We start from the raw sequence: 26,698 nt of genomic DNA, 5'->3' as shown, positions 1-26,698 counted from the left end.
TCACAAGGTTAGCAACTACCTAAGATTTCATCAAAGAACATTATTATTCACACATGGAGGATTGGACAGACATTTCAGAGCTACACCCAAATGGCTTTGGCACTCACCTTCACAAACGAAAGACTGCTGCTACAAAGCGACGGCTCCCTTTTGAGAAGGGACTTTTCTGGCCATGGGAAAGGGCACAATTGGCCTGTGTTCAAGGAAAGCCAGAGGACTAGGGAGTTAATGTCGCCAATAGCATCCCTCAGTCAGAGATAAATAGGGATTTGAGGTATAAATACCTTAGCTTCCTCAGAACTTAGCTGGGATACTTTGGGTCATGTTCCCTTGGTCCCCTGAAGTTCCCCGCCAGACTTGAGCTCCAGCTGTCCAGAGTGGTAACTAGTTTGACAACACATCCCTGAATGACCTCAGTCCTTTCCCTGGCTCATTTCCCCCTTCCCTGCTTTCCTGAGTTCACCCCCACGTAAACTACTTGGATTTTAAGCCTGGTAGCAGGGTCTGCTTCAGAGGCAACCAAAGACACTCTCTTCTGTCCTCATTCTTCTGTGAAATTTAATTTTCACTAAATACTCTGGAACATGTATCCCTTGATACTGATTTCACAGAAATGGGATCCTCACCAAAACCCACAAGTTTAGGAAAAACTCACAATTATTCATGTACTTATTTTAAAGTATAAGAATGTTTTCTCGATTGCATAACACCTGTAACAGGGGGATGATTTTTAAAACCAGTAAGACAACTTACTACAGAAAGCTCTTTGAAGCCCTGGCCAGGTAGCTCAGTTGTTTGGAGCATCATCCCAAATGCCAAAGTTTGGGTTCGATCCCTGGTCAGGACACATACAAGAAGCAACCAATGAATACCTAAATAAGTGGAACAGCAAACCTATCTTTCTTTGTTTCTCTCCCTCTCTCTTTCTCTCTCTCTTCCTCTCACTCTAAAATCAATAAATTATTTTGTTAAGAAAGCGATTTGAATAGAAGTAGTGGTAAATGGGAAACTAGCTTCCTATCTTTTTTTCCCCATTTACTATTCTACACGTATTTTCTCAGTATGGATGTTTCCCTGGATTTCATTCTTCTGTGCAAATGTGTATTTGCTGGTTATATTCAACAGATATAACCAACATATCAAAATGAATATTTACTCAGCATGCTTCATGCACTCAGTAATGACTTTCTAAATCCTACACTATAATCCTCACAGCTTTTCACTCTGTTTCAAAGATAAGCCTTCAACCTATGAAAATTTTTGAGAGAAATATTAAACAGTGTTGAAGCATGAAACTGCATGGTAATTAATGACTTATGTAAAACTTTTCTAAACGGCAAGTGCTATAAAGTAGTAGTACTTCAAATGGAAGAAAAGTAAAAACAAGTAAAGAGATACCTGGAAACTTCTTGGTTCCAGGATTCCATACTATAGATAAATCCTTAAACCAATGACCTGAAGGCCTCAATTTCTTCTGTATGTTCTTAAATGATATGGGGAAAACAGCATTAATAGTCTCCTTGGTTATCAATAATTCATTCACTTGATCAGTTCATCAACTGACATCTCCCCAATATGTAATAGTAAACAGAACAAAATTCTTGCCCTCATGAAGTTTGTACTCTAAAATGGCAAACAGTAAATCCACAAGTAGGCAGGTACCTTTATAATATAATTTCAAGTAATGGGACTCTGACAAAAACAAGCGGGCATAGTAGGGCTAGAGAATAATGGAGGAACATTTATTTTCAATAGGGTGGTCAGAGATGGCTTCTCTGTGGAGTTATCATTTGAAAAGAAGGAGCCAGCTCTGCAAAGAAGTGAGAACAGGATTTTTCTGGCAGAAGAAATAGCCAATGCAAAGGCCCTGAGGTAGGTATAAGTTTAACATGTGAAATAAAAAACAAGACCATGATAAGTAAAAAGGATGTCACAGAAAGTGAAGTGAGAGAGACGGACAGGAGCCAGATACTACACAGCTTGTAGTATGGATTTCATTCTGAGGGGATAGAAAAAACATTGGAAAGTTGAAAGGTCACTCTGGCTATCACTGACAAAAAGACCTGTTTAGGGTACAGGAGCATAAGAAAGAAGACCAGTTAGAAGGTTATTCCCTTGTCAGGTGGGAGATGATGATGGTTAGAAGTAGGAGAATTTGGGTTCTGAAAAAAAAAAAGAAGAAATGATTGTTTCTGGATAGTTTACTTAATTCGCCTCATAAATGATGGTACCAATTACTGAAGTAGAGTTAGCTAGGCAAGAAGCAGGACATGGATGGGGCAGAGATGAAGAATCCCATTTAGGGCATGTTAAGTCTGAGATGTCAGTTATACTTTTCCATGGACTTGGATATATCAGACTAAAGTTCAGGATTGAGTCTGGCTGGAGATATAAATTGGAAGTCTTCAGCATTAAGTGGTATTTCAACCTTGGGCTTAATGATTAGGAAGAGAAAATAAAACAGATCTGAGGATGTAGTTCTGGAACACTCACACATTCAGAAATTTAAAAAGGGAAGAAAGACTAGAAGTCTGAAGCATCAACCACTGAAGCAGGAAAAAAAAAACACAGAGAAAATTGTTTAGATTTACCTGCAGCAGGTTCCACCTGAACTGAAAAGAAAACTCAGTCTCATTGTTTGTGGGGAAGTAAGGAGGGCAATGATCTCTCTAGGGGTCCAGCTATAAAAACTGATAGGTAAATGGGTTTTGCTTATATAAGCAAGAAGAAGGAATTTTGATCACAGCTTGGCCTCCCTCCCTCCATCCCCGCACCCCAACACACACACACACACACACACACACACATTCCTCCAAGGGACAATTACAAAAATGGAGAAAAAGAAGGCAAACTGCATGCCATCTACTCCACCACCCTCTCCAGATCGAGAGCCCTTAAATTCTGATGATAGAGAAAGATACAGTCAGAAGCCAGAGTTGCTGACACTGCAAAAGCTCTGAGCACTGAGAACGATGCTTCAGGCCCAGGTGACCAAGCTAGTGAGAGTATTGTTCTCACCTGTGCACAGAGTTGGTGCTGGGAATCTGTACCTTTGACGTAGGTACACCTTTGGCAACGTCATGGAGGCCACACAGTGATCACAACATCTCTTAGTCACTCAACATTCCTTTGCTACAGGTGAATTGAGCAGCATATTAGCACAGGCTCCAACTCCAGAATTCATTTCCTCCAGGAGATTTGGTTTCCTGACTTTCCTGACTAGAGTCAGCAAACTGCAGCTCGCGATCTACATGCGGCTTTTTGGCCCCTTGAGTGTGGCTTTTCCTAAGCCTTAGGAGTACCCTAATTAAGTTAATAACAATGTACCTACCTATATAGTTTAAGTTTAAAAAATTTGGCTCTCAAAAGAAATTTCAATCGTTGTACTGTTGATATTTGGCTCTGTTGACTAATGAGTTTGCCAACCACTGCATAGACAACACAGCCAAACCAGCTCCTTCATGCATGCGCCCCCTACTGGAGGCATCGAGTTCCTTTATAACCAACCTGTGTTGAAGAAGGATTCAGTCCATTCTGCCTCAGTTCTAGGAAACACAGAAACGGGTGGAGGTAGACCCAGGGCTCTCCCATCGAGATCCTTAAAGAGATATTTTCTTGGATTTTCACAAACGGATTCAGGGCAGACCAGTGTTCCTAAATCTTCCCTGTAAAGACAGACAGAAAGCAACTCTCATTTCATGAGCAACAAAAAAGAAAATATGTTGAAATTACTGATCTGATGAAAAAGGAATTTATTAGTAGTAATGTGTTACATAGATATTAAATAAAACTCTATAGAAATATTACTTCTCAGTTATATGGTCAAGAAGAAAGGCATTATTGTTATCCAAATACTCTGGATATATCATCTTTACATAGATTGCAATTTTCTAAGCAGTAAGATACAATAAAATGCTCCTAATTTTAATACCTACTGAAAATAATGTAAGCATTTCTTTATGGAACTTTGGAACCTTGTAGTATTATAAGATTACTAGAGGCCCAGTGCATGAAATTCATGCACAGGTAGGTTCCGTAGGCCTGGCCAGCGATCAGGGCCAATCTGCAGGGTGAGTGGCAGGGCGATCAGGGGGTCCCACTGGCACCCGCCTTGGCTGACCTAGGGCCTGTAGGCTGGGGGCAGCTCCTGCATTGAGCATCTGCCCCCTGGTGGTCAGTGTGCATCATAGTGACCGGTCATTCCACCGGTTGTTCTGCTGTTTGGTCGATTTGCATATTAGGCTTTTATTATATAGGATCATTTTAAATTTCAATTATATTTATGCCATATGCAAACAAGGTAAAAATAGATATTCTCATTTAACAAATATCTATTGAAAACCTACCACTAACAGGTTGGGGGGTATAACGGTGATAAATACAGGCATGGTTCCTATACTTTCAGAATTTAGAGTCATATAACCTTAGGAGGTTTATATAAACAAATAGTAGACCATTATAACACTGAAATTTAGAAAACTTATTTTATTTCTCCTGGTCTAATACTTTTCAGTACCATCAGTACTAGTGTCAAATATTATTGCCTACCAACCATGTGTTAAGTATTACTAGTACAAAGAATCAGATGCTAGTATTATTAAGCTTTATAATTCTTTCATCCCATAGGTTTACATGAACATAAGGAAAATTGGACAATAGATGAAAAATGACAAGACAACCCAAATTACATACCTAATAATGTCTAGGTACCAAAAGTAGCTCAGGAATGGGCATCTTAAAGAGACAGGTATTAGGCCAAAAACATACACTTTCCAATTAGGGTGATTTTTCTTGATTCTTTTCTTCCAACTATAGGAGTTTATCCCAATGTTATGGGAAAGAAAAGTAGCCCATTTTCCCTGATCCTGATTTTCCTGCTCCCTTTTATGGCAAAAATAGTGCCTTATCGAGTTTTCAGATTCCTAAATGAAACTCCATCATATGGTCCAGAATAGTGGTTTCAGCTGGTCTGAGCACCAGTATCTATCTAAGCCACATTATTCAACTCAGGGGTTCTTGACAACAGACATGATTTCCTTCTCCCCACCAGTCCCCGCAAAAGGGCTCCTAAGGTTCCTTCTGAAGATTGATGACACCATGCTCTATAGAATAGACAAGAATTAGGGAACATTTTTTCCAGTGATTGAAACTATCCCAAATAAATATCTCTAATAAAGACAAAACAATATCAATAACAATTGCCCTGCATCACATCTACACCTTTTATTAGCCAGAGAAAGTCACATTGCTGAACCCAGATACAAGAGAGAGAAACAGCCTCTGCTCTTTGGTGAGAGACACTGCAAAAACCATATAGAAAAGCACTTGGACATGGGAGGCGTAAAGAATGGGGGGCATGCAATTAATCTAGCATACTTTTCAGAAGGACTTCTTTTTATTTCCATTAATGATTTTATACTTCATGGATATGGCTTATAAATAGTAAAACTGGTACCTGGTTTGTAAAGGAGGAAAGTAGAACTTGTTTTTATCTTTGATCTTTAGCATTTTGGTTCTCTCTGCTGTTATGGGATGAATGATTCCAGTATTCTCTGCATTGGGCAGAATGCATACATCTAGGTCATTGCTATAGCAACTCTTCACAAAACTAGAAAAAGTGACATCTGAAAAAAAAATTTAAGCATAGCATGGCATTAGATCACATAAACTACCAACTGCAAATATAGACTACGCAACTAAACAATCTTTGCTACTGTTTGGCCAGAAGTTAATTTAAGCTGTCCAGGCTAGTTCCAGGAGTTTACATAAGTCTTGACTTAAATATCTGTTAATTCTTCAAGACATGAGTATCCTTTTCAAAATAGAAGTAGCCATCACATCAATGTCTTCAGAATGATATGTTTTATCATAGGTTTGATAAAATCCAATGGGGAGTGAGTACAATATTACAAAAGAGGTCTAATAGAATATTAACTGCATTGGTAGTGATATAATTTGATTTTATTCCTGGCTACACCACCAACTAGTAAACAACTTCAGTGAGACACAATTTCTGCATCTATATTTCTTCCTTTCTATAATAGGAAAAATAACACCTACCTAAGAGAATTTTTATATAATCAAATTCAATAATTGCTGTGAAAGTTCTTCAATATGTTTAAAGCAGTAACTTTTTAAAGGAATCACTCACTGCTATTATCAACCATTAGTGTGGTTATCAATACACAGCAGGTGGTCAATTGTACAACAAGCACTAGACTACACTGTACTCTTTTGTTGACATAATTTGAGAATGCTATTAAAAATTCTGTGCACAGAGGTATGAAACTACATTATTTGAATAAGCCCAAACATCTTACCTTGAAGCTTCATGATTCCTGAAACTGAACGGCCATTTCTCACTTTGTGCCATGGTTCCTGAGGCCACTGATTTGGTTCTGAGGTGAACACTGGCCACAGAATACCAACTCGACCCCCTCTGGGGTTGGAAGGAGCTCGGTCCATTAATGTCCAGTTGGCAGAGCCAGGCTTAACCCTGTCCTGAATGCAGTCAAAAGAGGAGCTAGTGGCCACAATGACTGAGTTCCTAAGCACAATCTGCACATTTTCGATGGAAGGCTGTGAAGCAGAAGACACATATACTACTGCCAGAAGACCGATAGCGTTGTCCACCAGAGTGACGTTCTCTATCTCCACGCTGTTCTCCACATGTAGCATGGCACCGTAGTCAAAGTTCTTGAAAGCCAGAAAGCCAGAGATTCTAGTACAGTTGCCAAGTCCACTTTCCTTATAGAGATGAAGACCGTGAAGGCTTGAGTGGGCCACATTGTCAGACCAGAGAGCTTCAAGAGGGGAACACCTCTGGCCTCGGATGTGAAAGCCAAGTCTCTCCGATCCTGCCACGACATTACCACGGAAGGTGATGTCCTTTGCCTGGTTCACTTTGATGCCTGCCACCCAAACAGTGGACCACACTGGCTGTGTCATCAGAACCACAAAGTTATTAGAGAGAGAATAGGCCTGACCCTCCAAATCAATGCCATGACCAACGGTGCTAAACACTATGTTGTCATTTAAAATGATCCCATGACTGGCAACTGCGCGAATGCCCCCACCACAGCTGTGGTGCAGAGCAGAAGATATTATCCAGGATCCTGCTGACACATTCATGAATTCAATGGATGAAAACAATGGTGAGCCAAAGTTCTGAATTTCTACATTTAATAGTTGAAGGACACCTGTAGACAAAATGCATATCATCAGGTACTTTTTCTTCCCCATGAAAGGCAGAAGGATGGTCCATTTGTTGACACCAGAATATGCAGATTTTTCATTGAAATATAATCATTTCTTCTCAGCACCAGTACAGTATTTCATGCCAGTGAGTCTCACTAACAAAATATGAATCTTTAGAAGGTGACATTAATGCCTAAAAAGGTTTTGTGTGCAGACTGGAGAGTCTGGTGATAGGATAGAGAACAAGGAAAGGAAAGATAGAGAAAGGAGATGGGCACACGTAGCTTAAAGACTCCAGGCATCTGCCTGCAGGGCTGGGTCAAGAACTGGGTAAGAACGAGGGGAATATGGATTACTAGGACTCACCTCAGAATCCTGTCTTCCTCTCTGTGTCTCAGTGACCCCCATGTGAAAAGGTCATAGCCATCCCCACAAAGATATTGTATGAAAAAAATATAATGGCTAACTCTATCAATAGTTTAAATGTTTCTTAAGAGTATGAGATAAGTGAAAATTTTTGAACATATATTTCTGTTCAATATATGCCCAAAACATGATATTCAATAATGTCTCTTGATTAAGACATGGAGGAAATAACATATTTTTGAAATCATTTTCAAATTCTATACTAGTAAAATTCTGTATGTTTATTTTAGTCACACTATATTATTTTTTAATTTTCATAATAATTAGTGTTTTTAATGTCATACGTGCATAATTATAATTCATAGTTTTAAATTACACAAGTCTGAAAATTAATTCATAGTACACATTTAAAATGTCTTACTCATTTCAACAGAGAATTTAGCAATGATTTTGTTCACAACTATTTTCCCATTGACAAATCACAATTCTGAGTGCAAATTGCTGGATATGTCTTATCAGAAGCAGGAGACTGACAGAGGTCTCCAGTTTAAAAGAAGGAGTTATAAGTTCTGGTCTGCTTTTCTGCCCTATAACCATTGAATACCCATGGATGGCACCCTTGACCAACACCTGCAGATCCCACCCAATCCAGATGCTGGAGTTTGTTACAGAACAATGTTAAGGGTTTTTTTTTTTAACATGTATTTAACACAGTTAATCCTTATAACAACCCTGTGAAGTTTCCATCATTATTCTTGTTTTACAGTTAGAGAGTGAGACCCAGAAGGATTTAGCAATTTATCTTAATTTACATAGTTAATCACAAGTCAGGATTCAAACATGAAAAGTTTGGCTCCAGAATCTATGCATTTAGCCACCCCTGTGAATACCCTTGTTTTACTGATGATGAGACTGAGGCTCACGGGGGCTAAGAAACGTGTTCACAATTACACAGCTAGCAAATGGTAGAGCCAGATTTTGATCCCAACCACCTGGATTTCCCAGCCATGGTACCACCAGTCCAGCTGTGAGTTCAATCCTGAAGAGGCCAAACAGACTTTAGACAGCTCCCCCTCACTCAGAGCCAAGGACAAAAGGGAAGCAATTGATAGTTTACAAACAGACTCACCCACCAAAGTTGTGACAAGCAAAAATGTTTCCAGATATGGACAAATGTCCTTGGGTGTGGGGAGAAGCAAACTCACTTGTGTTGACAACTAATGGAGTGAGAGCTTATGGAGAGAAAGCTTGTTCTATGGACCAGGAATCCCGAACTGTGATGTAAGGTGTAAACACTGCTCTTTATCTTACTGGTGAAACAGATGTGCCAGCGAAAAGTGTTCCATGCTCAGTATCTTTGGGAAGTGGTTAGAACGTCTATTCGAGGCTTTCTCAGAGCCTGTATTGTATTCGTGTACACAGTGACTTTCTAAGATGGAGCTACAGTGATAGCCTCTCTCAAATTTATTTGACTATTGGAACAACATTGGAATAATATTTAAAGAATACAAGTTGAAGAAATAAAGTGCTAATCAAATAATTTTGCAGCATTCCAAGAGCTAAAACTTGAAAGAAATGAGAGAGAATGAGCTGATCCTTAAAGCAGTCTGGAATATGGAAATGACTTTTATTTAAATTTACGCTATTGCTTTATAGCATGAACTGAGGCTTGCCATCAGATATTGCATGCTACTGGGAAAGAATTATAGAAATTCAGGAAAGAGATAAAACTCAAGTGGTCATTAAATCATCCATAATTTCAAAGCAGAGGAAATTTCACATCTGCTGAAGATGTTTTCTTTGAGGTAAAAATGTGCATATGTGCCGATCGCTAGTATATTATTTTAACATCACACTGATAATTAAGCACAGATTAGAACTGAAAATGCATAGCTACTCAGAGCACAGAGGAGCCATTTAATTTGTACATTTTGTTATATAAAGGACAATTCTCTGTATGTCCCAGAAGAATAGGCTCCAATTGGCAATGCCACTTAAAATTCTGTTTACCTGAAAATTCTTCTCTGCTGGACTTCCTGAAGGACCCCACAAGCAGTCTCCCCCTACACGATGTATCAGACTGGATTTGTATATTTCGGGTCAAAAGTCCAACCTCAGCAGCCAAACGAATGTATGGGCCATCCTCCAGGACGTGTACGCTTCCTGGGGTAAAAGGAGTTGGGGAAGAAACACCTTTAAAAACCAACTTCAGGAATCACCAGTCTGGGACCCAGGGAATCTGCCAAATGAAAACACTCCTTTCCCCTCGGAAGTCCTACCAGCATCCAGGTCCGCTTTTCCTCGGGCATCTCCACAAATGTCAGCTGAGAAATGAAAAGCCCAGTTACTCGTGTCTCTCTGGGGTTAGAGTGGAAGTGGCTGAGCAAGAATTCATTTCTCCTCAATAACTGTGGCTACTAGGACAGGTTACTGTGCAGGGACAGCAGGGCAGACCTGTCCAATTAGTGGGGTCCCTGTCCTCCTTCCTTAATTGCATCAGTGTGAGACTCAGCGTTTGGTTGGACATTGTCTGTGGGCTTGTTTCATGAGAGTGAGGAATCCCAGAGCAACGGAGGCAGTGACAGAACTAAAGCAGCGATGTATGAGAGTGAAGGGACCAAGGACAGCAGCAGCATCCTCCCACAGTGGGTCTCAAGCTCACTGCTGCCTGAGGAGCCTCCTCAGCAGTAGGAGCCAAACAGCCAAGGGCTGGTTTCCGTCACCGCCCTCCACATGGAGCACTTCACTGACCAGGATCGCTGAAGATTTCTCTCTTCTTTGGCCACTTTTTAAAAACAGAAATCATCCTTGGAACTATGATTTAAATGTAGCTTTATATATAGTCCTCGTGAAAACATGTATTTCCCTTTCACAAATCACAGACACAAAGATATTCCCTAACCCCTCTATTTCCATGTTTTATTACTTATTCGCTGTATCTTCTGTGTTAGATTAGTTTATTCCACGGAAGCAGGAAATGTATGGTTATGGTTATTTATTATTTATGTGCAATATATATTTAACTGTGTATAGTATATAAAAATATTCAGCATATTTTTGAGAAAAGGCATTTAAATATTTTTGAGAAAAGGCATTTAAATATTTTTTGGTAGCAGTAGTAGTCAACACATAATATGAACTTTATGTCAGGAGGGGTACATTCCTAAGTATGAAAAAGAAGTCATTATCCTATCTAATAAAGAGGGAATATGCTAATTGACCCTCATGCCATCACAAAGATGGCGGTGCCCACAGCCAATAAGGAGGGAATATGCTAATTTACTTCCCTGCCCTCAAATATGGCACACCCACAGCCAATAAGGAGGGAATATGCTAATTGCTGCCATGCCCTCAAAGATGCCAGCGCCCACAGCCACAAGATGGCAGCGCCCAGTCCCTTCAGCCCCGCCGGAGTCCCTCCAGAGTCCCCCTGTCCCCTCAGCCCCCCAGCCCCCCAGGGCCGCCCGAGGCTTGCACTGCCGGCAGTGGCAGCAGCAGAGGTGTATTGGGGTGTCGCCTTCCCCTGATCACCACGTTGCCTCCTGCCCCTGAGGGCTCCCAGACTGTGAGAGGGGGCAGGCCGGGCTAAGGGAACCCCCCTCCAGTGCATGAATTTTTATGCACTGGGCCTCTAGTTTACAATAACTACCACCTTCTAAGTAACTGTGTAATTCAGAGTGCCAGGAAATGAACTAGAAACTCAGCTCCCATGAGATTTATTCTGGCCTAGACATGAAAATGTCCAGTGACCTTGAACAAGAGCTGTAACCCTTCTGCTTGCTTCTAGACTTGCCATTATAAATAAAAGTTTAAAAAATTCACTCACATCAATGTATTTTTAATTCTGCAATAAAATGAATGAAGGGATAGAGATAAACCTTCTAGGATGAGTCTAGGCAGCAGTAAAGCACTGTCCCTCTCCTATGGATGGTGATGGGATCCAAGGCCCCAGGCAGAACACATTCTTCCCAGCTCATTCACCTCCCTTAACCAGCAAAGCTAACCTTACCAATGTGCCGGTGCTTGAGCCGCTCCTGGATCCGAACATGGTGGCCCTTAACTTCTTTCACAGTGAGGACCTCTGCTTCATGAGGCTCATAGGAAGAGGAGCCAAGCACAATTTTGTCATGGGGTCGCCAATCCACGGCGTCCTGTACTATAATTCTGTAACAGCATAGAGATGTATCAAGTATCTGGCACCACAACACAGATCACCTACCTGACTCCAGATCGCAAAGGAAACACACTATAGCCAATAATTCCAGGGAGATTAAAGAAGAAATTCCAGCCCCGATAGGTTTGGCTCAGTGGATAGAGTGTCGGCCTGCGGACTGAAGGGTCCCAGGTTCGATTCCTGTCAAGGGCATGTACCTTGGTTGTGGGCACATCTCCAGTGGGGGGTGTGCAGGAGGCAGCTGATCGATGTTTCTCTCTCATCGATGTTTCTGACTCTCTATCCCTCTCCCTTCCTCTATGTAAAAATATCAATAAAATATATTTTTTAAAAAAGAAGAAGAAATTCCAAATCAACACAGAAACATATGGCTTTTGCAAAAAGTTTAATGCTAATGGAGCCGATCTTCTGGCTTACATGTATACATGTTAAAAAATATGACGTCTATATATCATTTCCTAAAATGAAAATCTTCCTCCTCAATTGGCAAGAGTTAAATAATAAAGGTATTTCAGAAGGAATTATTTCTTAAATTTTCTGAAGACTGGCAATTCAATTTTGAGACAGTTTATTATCATTCATTAAGGCTCATACTTGTATGGTCAGACAGATACAGTATGAATCCTAGAGGTGCCACTTACTAGCTGTGTGATTTTGAGAAGTCACTTAAACTTTTCTGAGTGTCCTATCTTTATCTGAAAAGTGGCAATATTTAAATCTTCCCCCCAACATCCCAATGTTACTGTAGGGATAGAAGTATACATGCCTCCACTGTGCTATGTTCTAAATATTGTTTGCACACATATGAAACTATAAGGGTTTTGTTCATTTTTGTTTGTTTGTTTGTTTTACTTCACATTTAATAAAATTTCTGCTCAGTATGTCACTGCCACGTAGGTTTCTCTAGTGAATATATTTCTGTTTTATTCTCAATTCACAATCATTAATAACTTCAATGACATATGTTTATTTTAATTACCTGCCTCTTTTGTCAATGTCTACATTTTAGCAAGTTTTAACAATGGATTCTCCTCTACCAGTAAAACATTCATCCAGGTAACAGGTCTATGTGACAGCCATTCTATCATGCAACATATATTGATTGAGCAACTGGTTTGCACCAGACACTACAATAGGTGCTAGAAACATAATGGTAAATAAAACATGGCATTGCATTTAAACTTAGATTTTGACCAGTAAACATCCTTAAAAAAGCTACCGTGTAAGTGGGAAATTCACAGATGTCTAGCATATAGTATCAACACCAAAAACAGAAAGAAGTTTAAAAAGGTCATCTGTAGGCCAAAGATGGTAATTAATTCAAATCTGTGTCCTTGAGGTTAGGGAAAGAGAAAAAGAGAGTCGGAGAGAGAAAAGAAGACTTGTCAATTGATGTAATTTTAATGAAAGAATTTAGTGTTACCTTTGTTCCTACTTTGCTATGACATCCTAGAAAACTCACAGTTACAGAATAGTAGAATAACTACTAACTTTTAAAGGCAAGGAAACCAATATCCAGAGAGATTAAGTAACAAAACTCAAGAATAGATCAATGAATTGAGTTAGAGGTTGAATTAAGACAAAAGGAAGACTCCTGATCAAGTGAAAATACTTTCATTAAATAACATCAGCCCACCTGTCTGACTCTTAGTTCTTCACCTGCTAAAGAAAAAGCAATACTACCACATTCTGTAATGATATCATGATAATCCCTGAAATTATGAAAAATCTATAACCCATACAGTGTAAAAAGTACAGTGCAGCAAAACAATGAATTACAAGGGATTCTGCTCATTACATATTGACTGATAAAAGCAAGATATAAAACAATATACACCATTTATTTTTAACAAAAATAACACATGCACAAAAAACAGAAGACAGGAAAGATGCTCATTGAAATGTTAGTTCACTTATGGATAATGGGTTTATTAGTAATTTTCATTTAAATATAAATTTTCCAACTTACCAGGTAATATATTGTAGTAAAATATATTTTTTAAAAGAAAAGAAAGCTATGGGTTTAAAGTAACACCAAAATCAAATTAGCAGTATAATCCAAATTAATCCTTAACTTCAGTAATATCAAGATAATACTTTTTTGTTGTTAATCCTCACCCAAGAATATTTTTCCATTGATTTTTAGAGAGAGTGGAAAGGATGGGGAGAGACAGAGAGAGAGAAACATTGATGTGAGAGAGACACATCAATTGGTTACCTCCCACACTACCCCAACCAGAGCCAGGGATCGAGCCTGCAACTGAGGTACATGTCCTTGACTGGAATTGAACCCAGGACTCTTCAGTCCACAGGTCAACACTCTGCCACTGAACCAAACCAGCTAGGACAAGATAATATTTTTAATACTGTTTATATTGCTGAAGAAAGTTTTTTAGACACTAGGTCAGTATAATGTTCCGAAAGGTCCTTGTGAATATTAGATTAAAATTCCTTCTACCCCTGGGTAGCTCAATTGATTGAAGCATTGTTGCCAAGGTTGTGGGTCCCACCCCCAGTTAGGGCACATGTAAGAATCAACCAACGCATGCATAAACAACAAATTGATGTAGTACAAGTACTGATGTTTCTTTCTCCCTCCCTTCCATTTTCCCTCTAAAAATCAATAAATAAGCTAAAAAAATGTATTCCCTATGAAGCACAGGGGATTTTTAGGGCTGTGAAACTATTCTGTATGATTCTATAAGCATAGATACATGTCATTATACATTTGTCAAAACACATAGAATAAATGACCTGAAAAGAAAACTTTAACGTAATATAAAAAATACTAACACCTCGTCCCCTAACTCTCTTACATAAGTCCTCTGCTCCAGTCAAAGGAGTCTGCTTACTCTCACAAAAATTGTTATGTTTCTCAGCTTTCACACAAATTATTATCGTCTGTACTCTGCTCTCCAGTCTATCCATTCTTAAAAACTGACTGAAATTCCTTTGCTTTCAAGAAGTCATCCCATGGGAGTCTCTTCTCCACTGAATGCCCAATCCCTGTTTCTCTTCCAACATAAATTTGACATAATAATAGATATTACTGCCTTGTAACTGATTTTGTACTCATGTCTTCTGTGGCTATTCAACTTTGATATTAATATTTAATGAAATGCTACATAAACGCCACAGTGCCTAGTAATTTTCTAGGCAAAGAGAGAAATAAATTGTTGAAAATATTATTCCAAACTTTATATTATAAATATAAATATAATTGAACTTAAGCTGACCTTGTCCATTAAGTCTTTTAAAACCTTATAGGCTCTTTATTATTTATCTCTCTCTTCTATATTCCCGAAGCCTTGGGATTCTATACTTCTTTTTTTTTTTTAAATTTCCCCCACCCAAGGAATTTTTTTAGAGAGAGAGTAGAGGGGAAGGAGGATGCTGTATGTGTGTGTGTGTGTGTGTGTGTGTGTGTGTGTGAAAGAGAGAGCAAGAGAGAGAGAGAGAAACATCGACGTGAGAGAGACACGTCAATTAGTTGCCTCCCAAATGCACCCCAACAAGGGCTGGGGATCAAGCCTTCAACTGAGGTAAATGCTCCTGATGGGAATTGAACCCACAACCCTTCAGTATGAGGGCCTACACTCTAACCAGAGATAAATTTATATAATAACATTTAACAACAGAAAGTTTTCTAGTCAAATATCTGGCTAAGCTTGCTTTGGTTGTTAGTGTAAGAAATGTTTGGGTTTACAAAATTGACATGAAATTTTTCCTCTGAATGTTTCACTCCAATGCATTTCATAAAATAAATCAAATGCAAACAAATAAATTTAGATCACTAATTCTGTTGGTGAAAGTTCATAAAGGAGTCCACATGAAATCTGCTCCCATAACAATAGATTAGAAAGACTTACTAAACTGGCTTTTAACAAACAGAAGATTGTAGATAAATGATTAAAGAAATCACTCGACTAGTCTGTAGTGCAGTTAACATTGTACTAATATCAACTTGCTGGATTTGACAGTGTTCTATGTAAGATATCATCAGGGAACACAGAGTAAAGGATATGTGAAAACTCTATTATTTTTACAACTTACTGAGAGTTTTAAATTATTGCACAATTTTTAAAGGTTAAAAAAGCCTATCCAGCCCTAGCCAGTTTGGCTCAGTGGATAGAGCATCGACTTGCGGACCCAAGGGTCCCGGGTTCAATTCCAGTCAAGGGCACATACCTTGGTTGCAGGCTTCTCCCTGGCCCAGGCCCTGGTCAGGGCTCATGCAGGAGGCAGGCAATCAATGTGTTTCTCTCACATCGATATTTCTCTCTGTCTTTCCCTCTCTCTTCCACTCTCTCCAAAAATCAATGGGAAAATATCCTCAGTGAGGATTTAAAAAAAAAAATAAGGCTATCCATAAAAGGAATACATTATGATAATTACACATTATTTACATAAACTCATTAAAGTACTCCTCTGCAGGACTGATACCAAGAGATGCTGTTTTGAATATCTGTAATATAGAACAGAAGCAATAGAATCATACAAACCAGGGTAAAAATCCAGCCTCAGGAACTTAGAGCTTTATGAACTTAGGAAATTTTACTTAACTTCTCTAGCCTCAGTTTTAATGTCTGTAAAATGCAGATAATAATACTTAACTTACAGCATTGAGAGATTTAAATGAGATAATGTATGTAAAATGCTTGGTAGAGGCCTGACATACAGTCAGACTTCATGATAAGAACTCAATAAATGGTAGCTAGTTAATTACCATGGATAGTTTTAATTAATAAAATTGAGTTTCTTTCAAAATAGCCTGTAGCTCAGACTCTGAAGGAGGTTTTTAATACATTCTTATAAGAAAAATCCATTCATGCTCTTCCTGCCAAATTCCAACTTGCTAACCTTATAATAACTGAAGTTTCTTATTATAGATCCCTATTTACCTACCTCACAACGCTTCTTGGGTGTGATATAGGAACGTCAAACTCCACATGACCAAATCTGAACTCATAATCTCCCTCTGCCCCCAAATTTAGTCCTCTTCTAGGTAATGACACCACCATCCAGTTACACAAACCAGAAGCCAAGAAAGCACCGCAAACCCAATACATCTATAGAGTTTGTCTCCTGTTTCTAAATCTGCCCACTTCTTTCCTTTGCCACTTCAGCTCCTGACTATAAGTTACACTTTCTCTGGATTGGACCTCCTAAGTGGTGTCCCTACATCCATGATTTACCCCTCCTGTTGTCTGCATTTGCTAGAATAATGTTTTAAAGATACAGAAACATGATAAGTGTTACATCCTACCCATACTATCCTCTTAGAAACCTCAAACAGCTGTACGATGCTTTGAGGAGGGTAAACACTAATATTGTTGATATCCCCAGTGAATCTGGCCCTGATCCCTAACTACTCCTTGGAACCCTATTATGCTCAGTCTCTGCTCTCCACATCAGCCACCTGGCATTCCTTCAAGTCCCTCCTGTTCATCTTTCCTCCCATCACAAATTTTCCTCTCTCACTTCTGCTTCTCAATCACTTGCCATTGACTCCTCCGCTATCAACTTCTAAAAAATTAGGCTAGTCCCAGTCTTCCCATCTCAATACATGATTCCACCATTCACTAGGTTGCTCTAGCAGCTAGAGTCTAGCTAAAAGCCTGAAGTACTCCCCTCACCTCAGCATTCACCTCATTGACACTCCCAGCCAGCACTATCTCTTCTCTCAATCTCCATTGCCTCCTCCATAAAATCCTAGCCACTATGATGTGTAGCCTCAATTGGCCTTCTAATCAATACCCCAACTTCCACTCCTGTCTCCACAGTCCATCACCAATATAGCCACCAGAGTCATTTTTGAAGTATAAACCAGATTCCAGTAATTTTACTGCATAAAACATTTCAGTGATTTTCCCTTTGACCTCTCACAGCTAAACAAGGTTCCATGTGACTTGGCATCTGTCATGCCATGCAACTCTCCCCTCTGCTCACTGCTCCAGGTATCGTGACCTCCTGTCCGCCCACCAGCCCCAAAGGCCCCCTCAGGAACAATGTTGGATGCCCCTCCTTCATTGAGCACTCTTGCTCATTTCATTGAACAGATGAATGAATCCCTCTTACATTCAAATCTCAACTCAAGTTTCTTTTCTCCAGAGAGACCTTCTCTGTCCATTCAATCTAAAAGGGACCATTCTGTAAAGAACATTCTTTTCTAACAACTTTGATGTACATCTGAAACTAATAAAGAATAACATTTCATGTAAACTATCATTGGGGGGAAAAATCATAAATAAAAGGAAACTCCTCAGAGGCCTATTTTTGGTGCTACCCTGTTTATTTCCTTACTTTTATAATCTGCAACTACGCTGTTTATATTTCTGTATTTGATTATTATCTATCTCTCTCCACTAAGATGTAAACTCCTAGAAGACAGTGATCTCTTCAAATTTGCCTCTATATCTCCAGTGCTTACAACCTGGGACATAGTAAGTACTAAGCAAATTATTTGTTGGATGATTGAATGATGTTTGCTCTGGTTAGGGTCCTCTTTCTACACACATTTGCCCTCACTTTGCTTAATAAAAGCCCACTCATCATTCAGGTCCCACCTCTAAAATCAATCTTCAGGGAAGCCTTCTCTAACTTCCATCACTGCTTCAAGTTCCCATATTTATAATTTTTCAGAATCCCACACAGCCCCCCATTGATAGCATTTATTACATATGCAATTGTACATTTACTTTATATTTATTCAATTAATGTTGATGTCAGAGACCATGTTGATTTTTACTTGTCATTATCTTTAGGCCATAGCTCATGGTTTGACACAGGATAAGATTTGACAAAAAATCTGTTGAATAAATAAATAACAAGATAAAATAACTACAAAAGTAATAACTACTCAATGAAGAAATTCTGTATATAGAGAAAAGAACACCACAGAAGTACCTATCTATCATCTCATCAGCAGGCATCCATGTGTCCTTCCAGACAATTTCTATCCACATATATAAATACATAAATATTTTATTTTATATAAAAATAAATCAATATATTATTTCCTGCCTGAATGCCCACATCTCCTCCAATTTGTCAACTTAGAATTCACTCTTTCACCTTTGCCAATGCAAAATTGATAAATGGTATTTAATTGTTTTAATTAATATTTATTTTAATTTCAGTTTTGTTTTGCATTTTTATTTTTATTTATTACTATTATTATTGTTATCTTTATTGTTGAGAGTATTACAGATGCTCCCCCACTTTTTCCCCCCATTGTCCCTCTCCACCTGGTTTCCACTCTGCCCCAGGCCTTCACTACCTTATTGTCTATGTCCATGGGCTTAAGAAAAAATCTTTCCATATGCTTATTATGCAGATATATGACTTCTTTTGTGGCTCATGTATTAAAACATTTTAGCAATTATTCTTCTGGTATGTTTATGTTGTTTCTTTATATTGCAAATAAAAATATCGGGACTGCCCTAACCGGTTTGGTTCAGTGGATAGAGCATCGGCCTGTGGACTCAAGGGTCCCAGGTTCGACTCCGGTCAAGGGCATGTACGTTGGTTGCGCGCACATCCCCAGTGGGGAGTGTGCAGGAGGCAGCTGATCGATGTTTCTCTCTCATCGATGTTTCTAACTCTCTATCCCTCTCCCTTCCTCTCTGTAAAAAATCAATAAAATATATTTTTTTAAAAAATATCGGGCCTTCATCTGTACTATGATATATTGTAAATATTTTCTAGTTTATCACTGGATTTACATTTTGTAATTGATGTGAAAATACTTATTTTAATGTTGTCAAATCTATTACTTCTTGCTCTTGTGGTTGTTGTATTTCTTATTATGATTAAACAGGTCTTTCCTAGTTTGTTACATAATATTTACTTAAATGTTCTTCAAATAATTCATGGTTTCACTTTTTTATATTTAATATTTTAATCTATCTATAATTTATTTTAAAGGAAAGCATACAATAAAAACCTGATTTCATATTTTTCCAAAGCACTGACCAATTATTTCAGCTCAAGTTTTCAACTAAATTGAAATGCTAATATTCAAAATCTAGGTAAAAATACTTCCCTGGGTCTAATGCTAGGCATTGTCTTCTATTCTGGTGCCACTAACAGAAAGTAATTATCTCATTAGAGGTATATATTTTTATAAATATATACCTGATTATGCATGGTTATCTTCAAGTGTCCTTTGTTCCAAAAGGCTTAGAATTAATGAATCAGATTCCAAGTGTATATATGTGGCTTGTGATTAAAGTTGCATCAGATTTGACATCTTTATAATATTGAGCCTTTCTATTTACATTACTCATCACCATATATTATAGTCTCCTTTTATGCTTCTTACTAGTGTTTTATTGTTTTGCTTTTATAGCTACTATAAATTCTAAGTTTATTTCTAGTATTTTAAATTGACATTTTAAATAGGATTTTACATTATAATTTAAAAATTTATTGCTCACATATTAAAAAGCTATTGATTTGTGCACTTATTGAATTCAGCTGATAGTTATTCAGGTGGTTCTTTACATTTCTAAAACCAAATGTACATAATACACACACAAAAATGGCAGTTTGGATTTCTTTCAACAGTTCCAACTACTGTCCTTTTTTTATGCAACACATTGGCCAAAACTTTAATAACAATATTTAATGATTATTGTAATGCACTGTTTTTTAATGTTAGTTTTTCTATAAAAAAAATTTCTGTCTCAGAGAGATTTTTAAATATTTATTTTGTATTAGTATTTAAAGCCATGATTCTCAACTAATGGCTCAACACCCTAGTAAAAAACATTAATTCAAAGCAAGTTCTTTGCAATCCTAATTTACTGTTTATTCAAAGAATGCAAGCTGAATTTTATAAAATGCATTTGTTTTATACCAAAATGATTATATTATTAAACTTTATAGCTATTGTTTAGATAAATTATATTAATTATTTCAATTTGAGCCATCTCTCTTTACTTGAATGAGTCACACTCAGTCATAATCTTATTTTCTTCTAATAAATTACTAGGTTTCATTTGTTGCTGTTTAGGATTTTTGCATTTTACTTACACTTTCTTGTTGCCTCAGATTTTGTTAGGGTTTTTTGAGTTATCTTTAGCAGGTGCTTAAAAAATTATTTTATGCTTGCCTCCTAAAATTAATTGGAAAGCTTCACATATTTTCCTGTGCTGTGGAATAGATTACACAACATAAAAAGTAGTAGATGTGCCCTAGCGGGTTTGGCTCGGTGGATAGAGTGTCAGCCTGAGGACTGAAGGGCCCCAGGTTCGATTCCGGTCAAGGTCATGTACCTTGTTTGTATGCGGGCACATCCCCAGTAGATAGTGTGCAGGAGGCAGCTGAATCGATGTTTCTCTCTCATTGATGTTTCTAACTCTCTATCCCTCTCCCTTCCTCTCTGTAAAAAACCAATACAATATATTTTAAAAATAAGTAGTAGATGAATGAAGGAAAAAAAACATGTCATACATATTTGAACCAAATGTATTTTTGGAAATAAATCTTGGATAACTTTATACCTTTATTATTGGTTCTTCCACTTTTATTGTCCTTTAGGCAATTAATTTATTTCTATATATAACTTTTTAAATTTCAAAATACCATATAGATAGCACATTTTATATTACAATTTTAGTCTCTCTGGTATGTTATATTTGAATTCTCATTTCTGATTTTACATAATTTTGTATGATTAAAGTTATTAGAGATTAAAACAGTATCTCTAAAAATAAAAAAAATCTAAGTCTACTAATTTCCTACTAATTCACCAATTCCTGCCTTTATCATGCACCAAATGATTTCATTAGATTTATTAGTCATTTTGTTTCTAGTTTCTCATAATGAAAACTTAGTTTGTTTATTTTTGTATTTTCTTATTCAACAATACAAGCATTTAATATGATTGCATGTTTGGCCATGTTTCATGCAACACTCCCAATATTGCTTCTTCCCAAGTATCCTATTGATAAAGTTTTTATCTCCTCTTTGATACAAAAGTTATTTAGGAAAGGGTGGGTTTTTTTCCTATTTTTCCATCTTAAAAGAAATTAAGATTTATGATTAAGATAGTATTTTTATCTTTATGTTTATTTTATTGTAACCATATTCTATATCATTTCTGTTTATTAAAATTTATTAAGGTTTTAATCATATCTATAATAATAAAAGAATAATATGCTAATTAGACTGGAAAGCTGAATGATCTTCCGGACTTCATTCCAGACGTCCTTCCGGACGAAGCCGCAGCGGCAGGGGCTGAGGCAGAGGCAGTTAGGCGATCAGGCAGACAGGCGAGCAGTTAGGGGCATCAGGCAGGCAGGCAGAGGAGTTAGGGGTGATCAGGAAAGCAGGCAGAGTGGTTAGGGGCGATCGGGCAGGCAGGTGAGTGGTTAGGGGCAATGAGGCAGGCAGGCAGAGTGGTTAGGGGTGATCAGGCAGGTAGGCGAGTGGTTAGGAGCCAGCGGTTCCGGATTGTGAGAGGAATGTTCGACTGCCATTTTAGGCCCACAGGATTGGGCCTAAACCTGCAGTCAGACATCCCCTGAGGGGTCCCAGATTGTGAGAGGGTGCAGGCCGGGCTGAGGGGACCCCCTCCACTCCTGTGCACAAATTTCATGCACTGGGACTCATATATACATATATATATATATATATGGTAAGGCTATATTAGTATATGCACATATACATACAAATCAAATTGCCTTTATTATATTATTCATATTTCTTCATATTTTGTATATTGTTTTTAACCTATATTAAAGATTAAACACTGAAAAAGGTAAGTAAATGTATTTCATGTCTTTTGTTTCTGTTAATTTATCCTTATATTACTTAGAGACTTATTCTATACTAGAGGCCTGGTGCACAAATTTGTGCACCAGTGGGGTCCCTCGGCTTGACCTGCTGTCCGACACTTCCCGAGGGGTTCCAGATTGCGATAGGGCACGATCGGGGCTGGGGAGAGATGTGGGAGGTTGGCCAGCTGGGGGAGGGCTCCAGTGCGTGACCAGCCAGTCTAGCTCAGTCCCGATCAGCTGGACCCCAGCAGCAAGCTAACCTACTGATCAGAGTGTCTGCCCCCTCGTGGTCAGTGCACATCATAGTGACTGGTCTACTGGTCAACTGTCTGCCCCCTGGTGGTCAGTGCACATCATAGCAAGCGGCTGAGTGGCCTTAGCATATCATTAGCATATTATGCTTTGATTGGTTGAACGGACGACTGGACACTTAGCATATTAGGCTTTTATTATATAGGATAGTTCTATATTGTTATCTTGTATAAAACTTTTCTGATATTGGGGTCTCATTGGAGATTGAAATCTTTATTAATATAAAATATATTTATTTGACCAATTGTATATATTTAATTTGATTTTTTCTTTTGACTAATTTTGAGGTTTTTGCTTTCATTTTTTTAAATTATTCATTTCAATATTTAATTGAAATACATCTTTGCATATATATTATAGATGTATATATATATATATATATATAACCAGTATCATCCACACACACAACGAACTAATATATATATATATATACATATATATAAAACCCTGACTAATACATTAACTTTTCAAAATTACAGAAACAATTAGAATTTTCCTTACTTTAACAACTGTATTTGTAGTATTAAATTTACTTCAATGTTTACCTTTAATCTATAAAATATATATACTTTTATATATTTTTTAAAATTTTATTTTTATTCTTGAATTTTATGTTCAGTTTAATCTCTTTATTAATCTCTTTTGTCCATTTATTTCAGGTCTTGTCTTGCTAAGCAAAACAATATCTTTTTTTTAGGCATAGAGTCCATAATCTTTTTTTCCTTAAACATATATTGGTTTTGCTCCACTATCATCCTACCTTTAATGATGTAAAAAATTCTATGATTAGCAAGTTTCATGCCTCCTTCTGTTTTTCTTTTACTTTTCCACTCTTTTTTCTTATACTATGAGAATATGTAGCAATCATTGCTCTTGATGTTGCTCTGTTCAAATTAAATGTAACTATTCCAAAGTTTGCTATGCACATTTCATTTACAGTTTTCACTATTCTTTCTGTTGTAGTTATTCTGGGCTCTTATTAAAAAGAGCAATTACCTGCATAAACTTTCTAATTTCTGTTTTCTATTTTTAATACCTTCTCTTTTATTATTTTTATCTCCTGACCTTTTATTCTGCATTCAGGTAAATTCCACCGGTTTGTTCTCCATATTACCTCTGTAGTTTGAGGCAGTGATAATTTCATCCTTTACTCCTCCAATATTATTAAATTATATTACTACCTTTTCAATTCTATAATATTCTTCATATGCTTCATCTCACTCTTAATTTATTTTCATCTCTCTCTTAATCACCTACCATTTCAATTCAGACTATAATGGTTCCACCTTATACATCATCTATTAACTCATAGAATTGATATTTTTAAAGATTTGTTGATAGCTGTAAACATGTGTTAACTAAAATTAATTCCTTAAATAAACTATGTTCTCCCCTGCCTTTTACTTGTTTTATTTTTTCTCTATTACTTTTCAGAAATTTCCATAATCCCTTCTGGTCTCCTTTTTTTCATTTATTTATCCTTGAATTATAATTATTAATCTAAAATTTAATTTTATGTCATAACAAAACATCAAGCAGAAGCAAACTAAACCAAGAAATATATCGTAACTTACTCTCATTCCTTACCTCTCATTGCCTGAAGCAATGTCAGCCCCAAGCCGTGTCCAGGATTTCTTGGGATAAGCACTGTGAAGCTGAAGTTTCCCATAAACTCCTGAAAATAAAATAAGCAAAATTCTTCAGATGAATTAAGGAAACATGAGTAAAACTCATTATAGAGGTAATTGGGCAAGATATGTGATATAGAAACTCCATATAAAGATGTACACTTATCAGAAAAAGAGTATTTTAGTGTTCTGTTTTTAGCAGGTCAAATATATCTCACATGGACATGAAACGCACTCTCTCAAAAGTTATAGAAAAAATGCATGCACATCACATCTAGTAATCCAACAGTTGGGAAATAGACCACACTAATGGCTAACTAATTAGATTTCCACCATTAAGTGACTCCACACCATCTGCAATTTGGTTGGAAGTTAACTGGTTTTGATATTTTATGTTATATACTAGATTTTCCAAAAGGCAAGAGTAATTTATTATTTCCTAAGGAAATAGATTTGGTGCTATTAACTTTGTTTTCAGTGGTTAGACCTATATTTCTTTATTACAGATATCAAAGAAGAGATCTCTAGCTCCTTTGTTTCAAAATATAATTTAAGACTCATAAATTAAAGTCTTGCCAAGGTCTTGCTTGTTGCAGTCCAGTTTTATCCCTTCAGGTCTTTTCTCTTATATGTTTTAAAATTACGTGAAGCTCAATTCCTCATATCCTAGTGATCTAAAAATGTTTTGGGCATGAACTCAAGCAGTAACAAAATTATGGTTATATACTCCTACTGCATGTATATTTATTTAACTAAATATACATATGTATGAGTATATTCATATTTATTTGAATAGGAGTTCTAATATTTTCTTCAAATATTTTCCAAAGAATTGTCTACATACCCCTGTACTGTTGTACCCAATTTTGTTGCAAATCATGAATCTTGAATGCTAAAGATCTTATAAATTTTAGCATAAAACATGAATAAAAGAAACAAACACCAGTAAGGTACAAATAACATGCCTTAAGTTTTCATCTTATGTAAAACAAAAAAGTTTCAAATAATGGAAGTTTAACCAACTATTTATGTCAATATCCTTAATTTTTTCCATACTCTAATTCAAAGAAAAGCCAGAAGATAATAAAACTAAAATTAGAATGAATGGAAATGTAAAAAACACTCTGAATTTCAGCATATGTCCAGGAATCAATATTTCCTAATAATAATCATATGTATATAAAAGTTTTAGAAGATACCATTATCATTATTATCATCATTTTAAAATTCCACCTTTTTCACTATTGGTTAAATATGGTAACCAATTTCTTCAGAAGAAGAAATATGAAGTAATTTAGAGAATTGCCAACAACAAAAGATTTTAACAACAACCAAAAACAAACAAACAAAATACCCTAACAGTTTATTTTCTTAAATTTGAATTATCCAAAAAATTTAATTGACTAGAAAAGTAGATTTCTTGATCATTCACAATCATCAAAAGTTTACACATTATGGAACTAAGTTACCAAACTTCAAACTATCCTAACATGTTTGTTTCCATTTTACTGAGTCACTGATATTTTATGCAATTAGTAATGACATACAGAGTCAGTGAGAAAATACTAGAAATCTGATAAACAGTCCCTTATTGCTATACCTTAAAACTGAGTTATTGTGTGGCTCTTACAACATGTTATACAAGACCGGTCACAGTTTCTATGATCTCCTGTAGAGCAATTTTAAAATAAGATTTGGTGTTGTGGCAGTATCAAATGGAGAAACTGTCAATAGTAAATCTTTCTTTGTAATTTATAGATCTCTCAGTTTTAAAAAGTATATCTTCAGTGACCCTATATTCGACTCCCCCTACCCTTTACAACCCCTGACTCCCATTCCTTCTGGTAACCACCATACTGTTGTCTGTGTATATGAGCTTTTGTTTTCCTTATTTGTTCATTTGCTGCTTTCAGTTTTCTATCCCTCATATGAGTGAAATCATATGGTTCTTAACTTGCAATATACAGATCATATGTCATAGAAATGCACACTTGAAACTATGTCATCTTTTTAACCAATGTCACCCCAATATATTTATTAAAAATAATTTTAAAATTAAAAATGTAATAAAAATATATCAATAATTACATGGTATTTACAATTAATAATACAGACTCTTAGTCTAGATTTTGGTGTCTGCTCATCTGGATATGATTCTAAATTCTGACACTGTCCAGCTATATGGCCTTTTTCACATATTGTTCATCATTTGTAAAATGGGCACTGCTTACAGGAGA

The 26,698-nt window shown here is 36.8% G+C and overlaps 1 protein-coding gene across 1 annotated transcript in view; it reads right to left on the bottom strand.

The window, feature by feature from the left end:
• Positions 1 to 26,698, bottom strand: part of PKHD1 (PKHD1 ciliary IPT domain containing fibrocystin/polyductin) — a 414,612-nt gene that overhangs the window by 109,906 nt on the left and 278,008 nt on the right. The window contains exons 55-60 of the mRNA XM_070418435.1: positions 24,421 to 24,508; positions 11,573 to 11,727; positions 9,574 to 9,726; positions 6,321 to 7,199; positions 5,456 to 5,624; positions 3,508 to 3,665 (exon numbers count right to left, since the gene is read on the bottom strand). Coding sequence (XP_070274536.1) covers positions 3,508 to 3,665; positions 5,456 to 5,624; positions 6,321 to 7,199; positions 9,574 to 9,726; positions 11,573 to 11,727; positions 24,421 to 24,508 — 1,602 coding nt within the window. The remainder of the gene's footprint in view (positions 1 to 3,507; positions 3,666 to 5,455; positions 5,625 to 6,320; positions 7,200 to 9,573; positions 9,727 to 11,572; positions 11,728 to 24,420; positions 24,509 to 26,698) is intronic.

This window comes from Myotis yumanensis, unplaced genomic scaffold (assembly GCF_028538775.1).
Source record: "Myotis yumanensis isolate MYYU_CA2020_CCGP unplaced genomic scaffold, mMyoYum1.0.hap1 SCAF_6, whole genome shotgun sequence".
In the NCBI taxonomy this organism is placed as follows: domain Eukaryota; kingdom Metazoa; phylum Chordata; class Mammalia; order Chiroptera; family Vespertilionidae; genus Myotis; species Myotis yumanensis.
The sequence above is the reverse complement of the archived record's forward strand: the minus strand, read 5'-3'. Positions and strand labels throughout refer to the sequence as shown.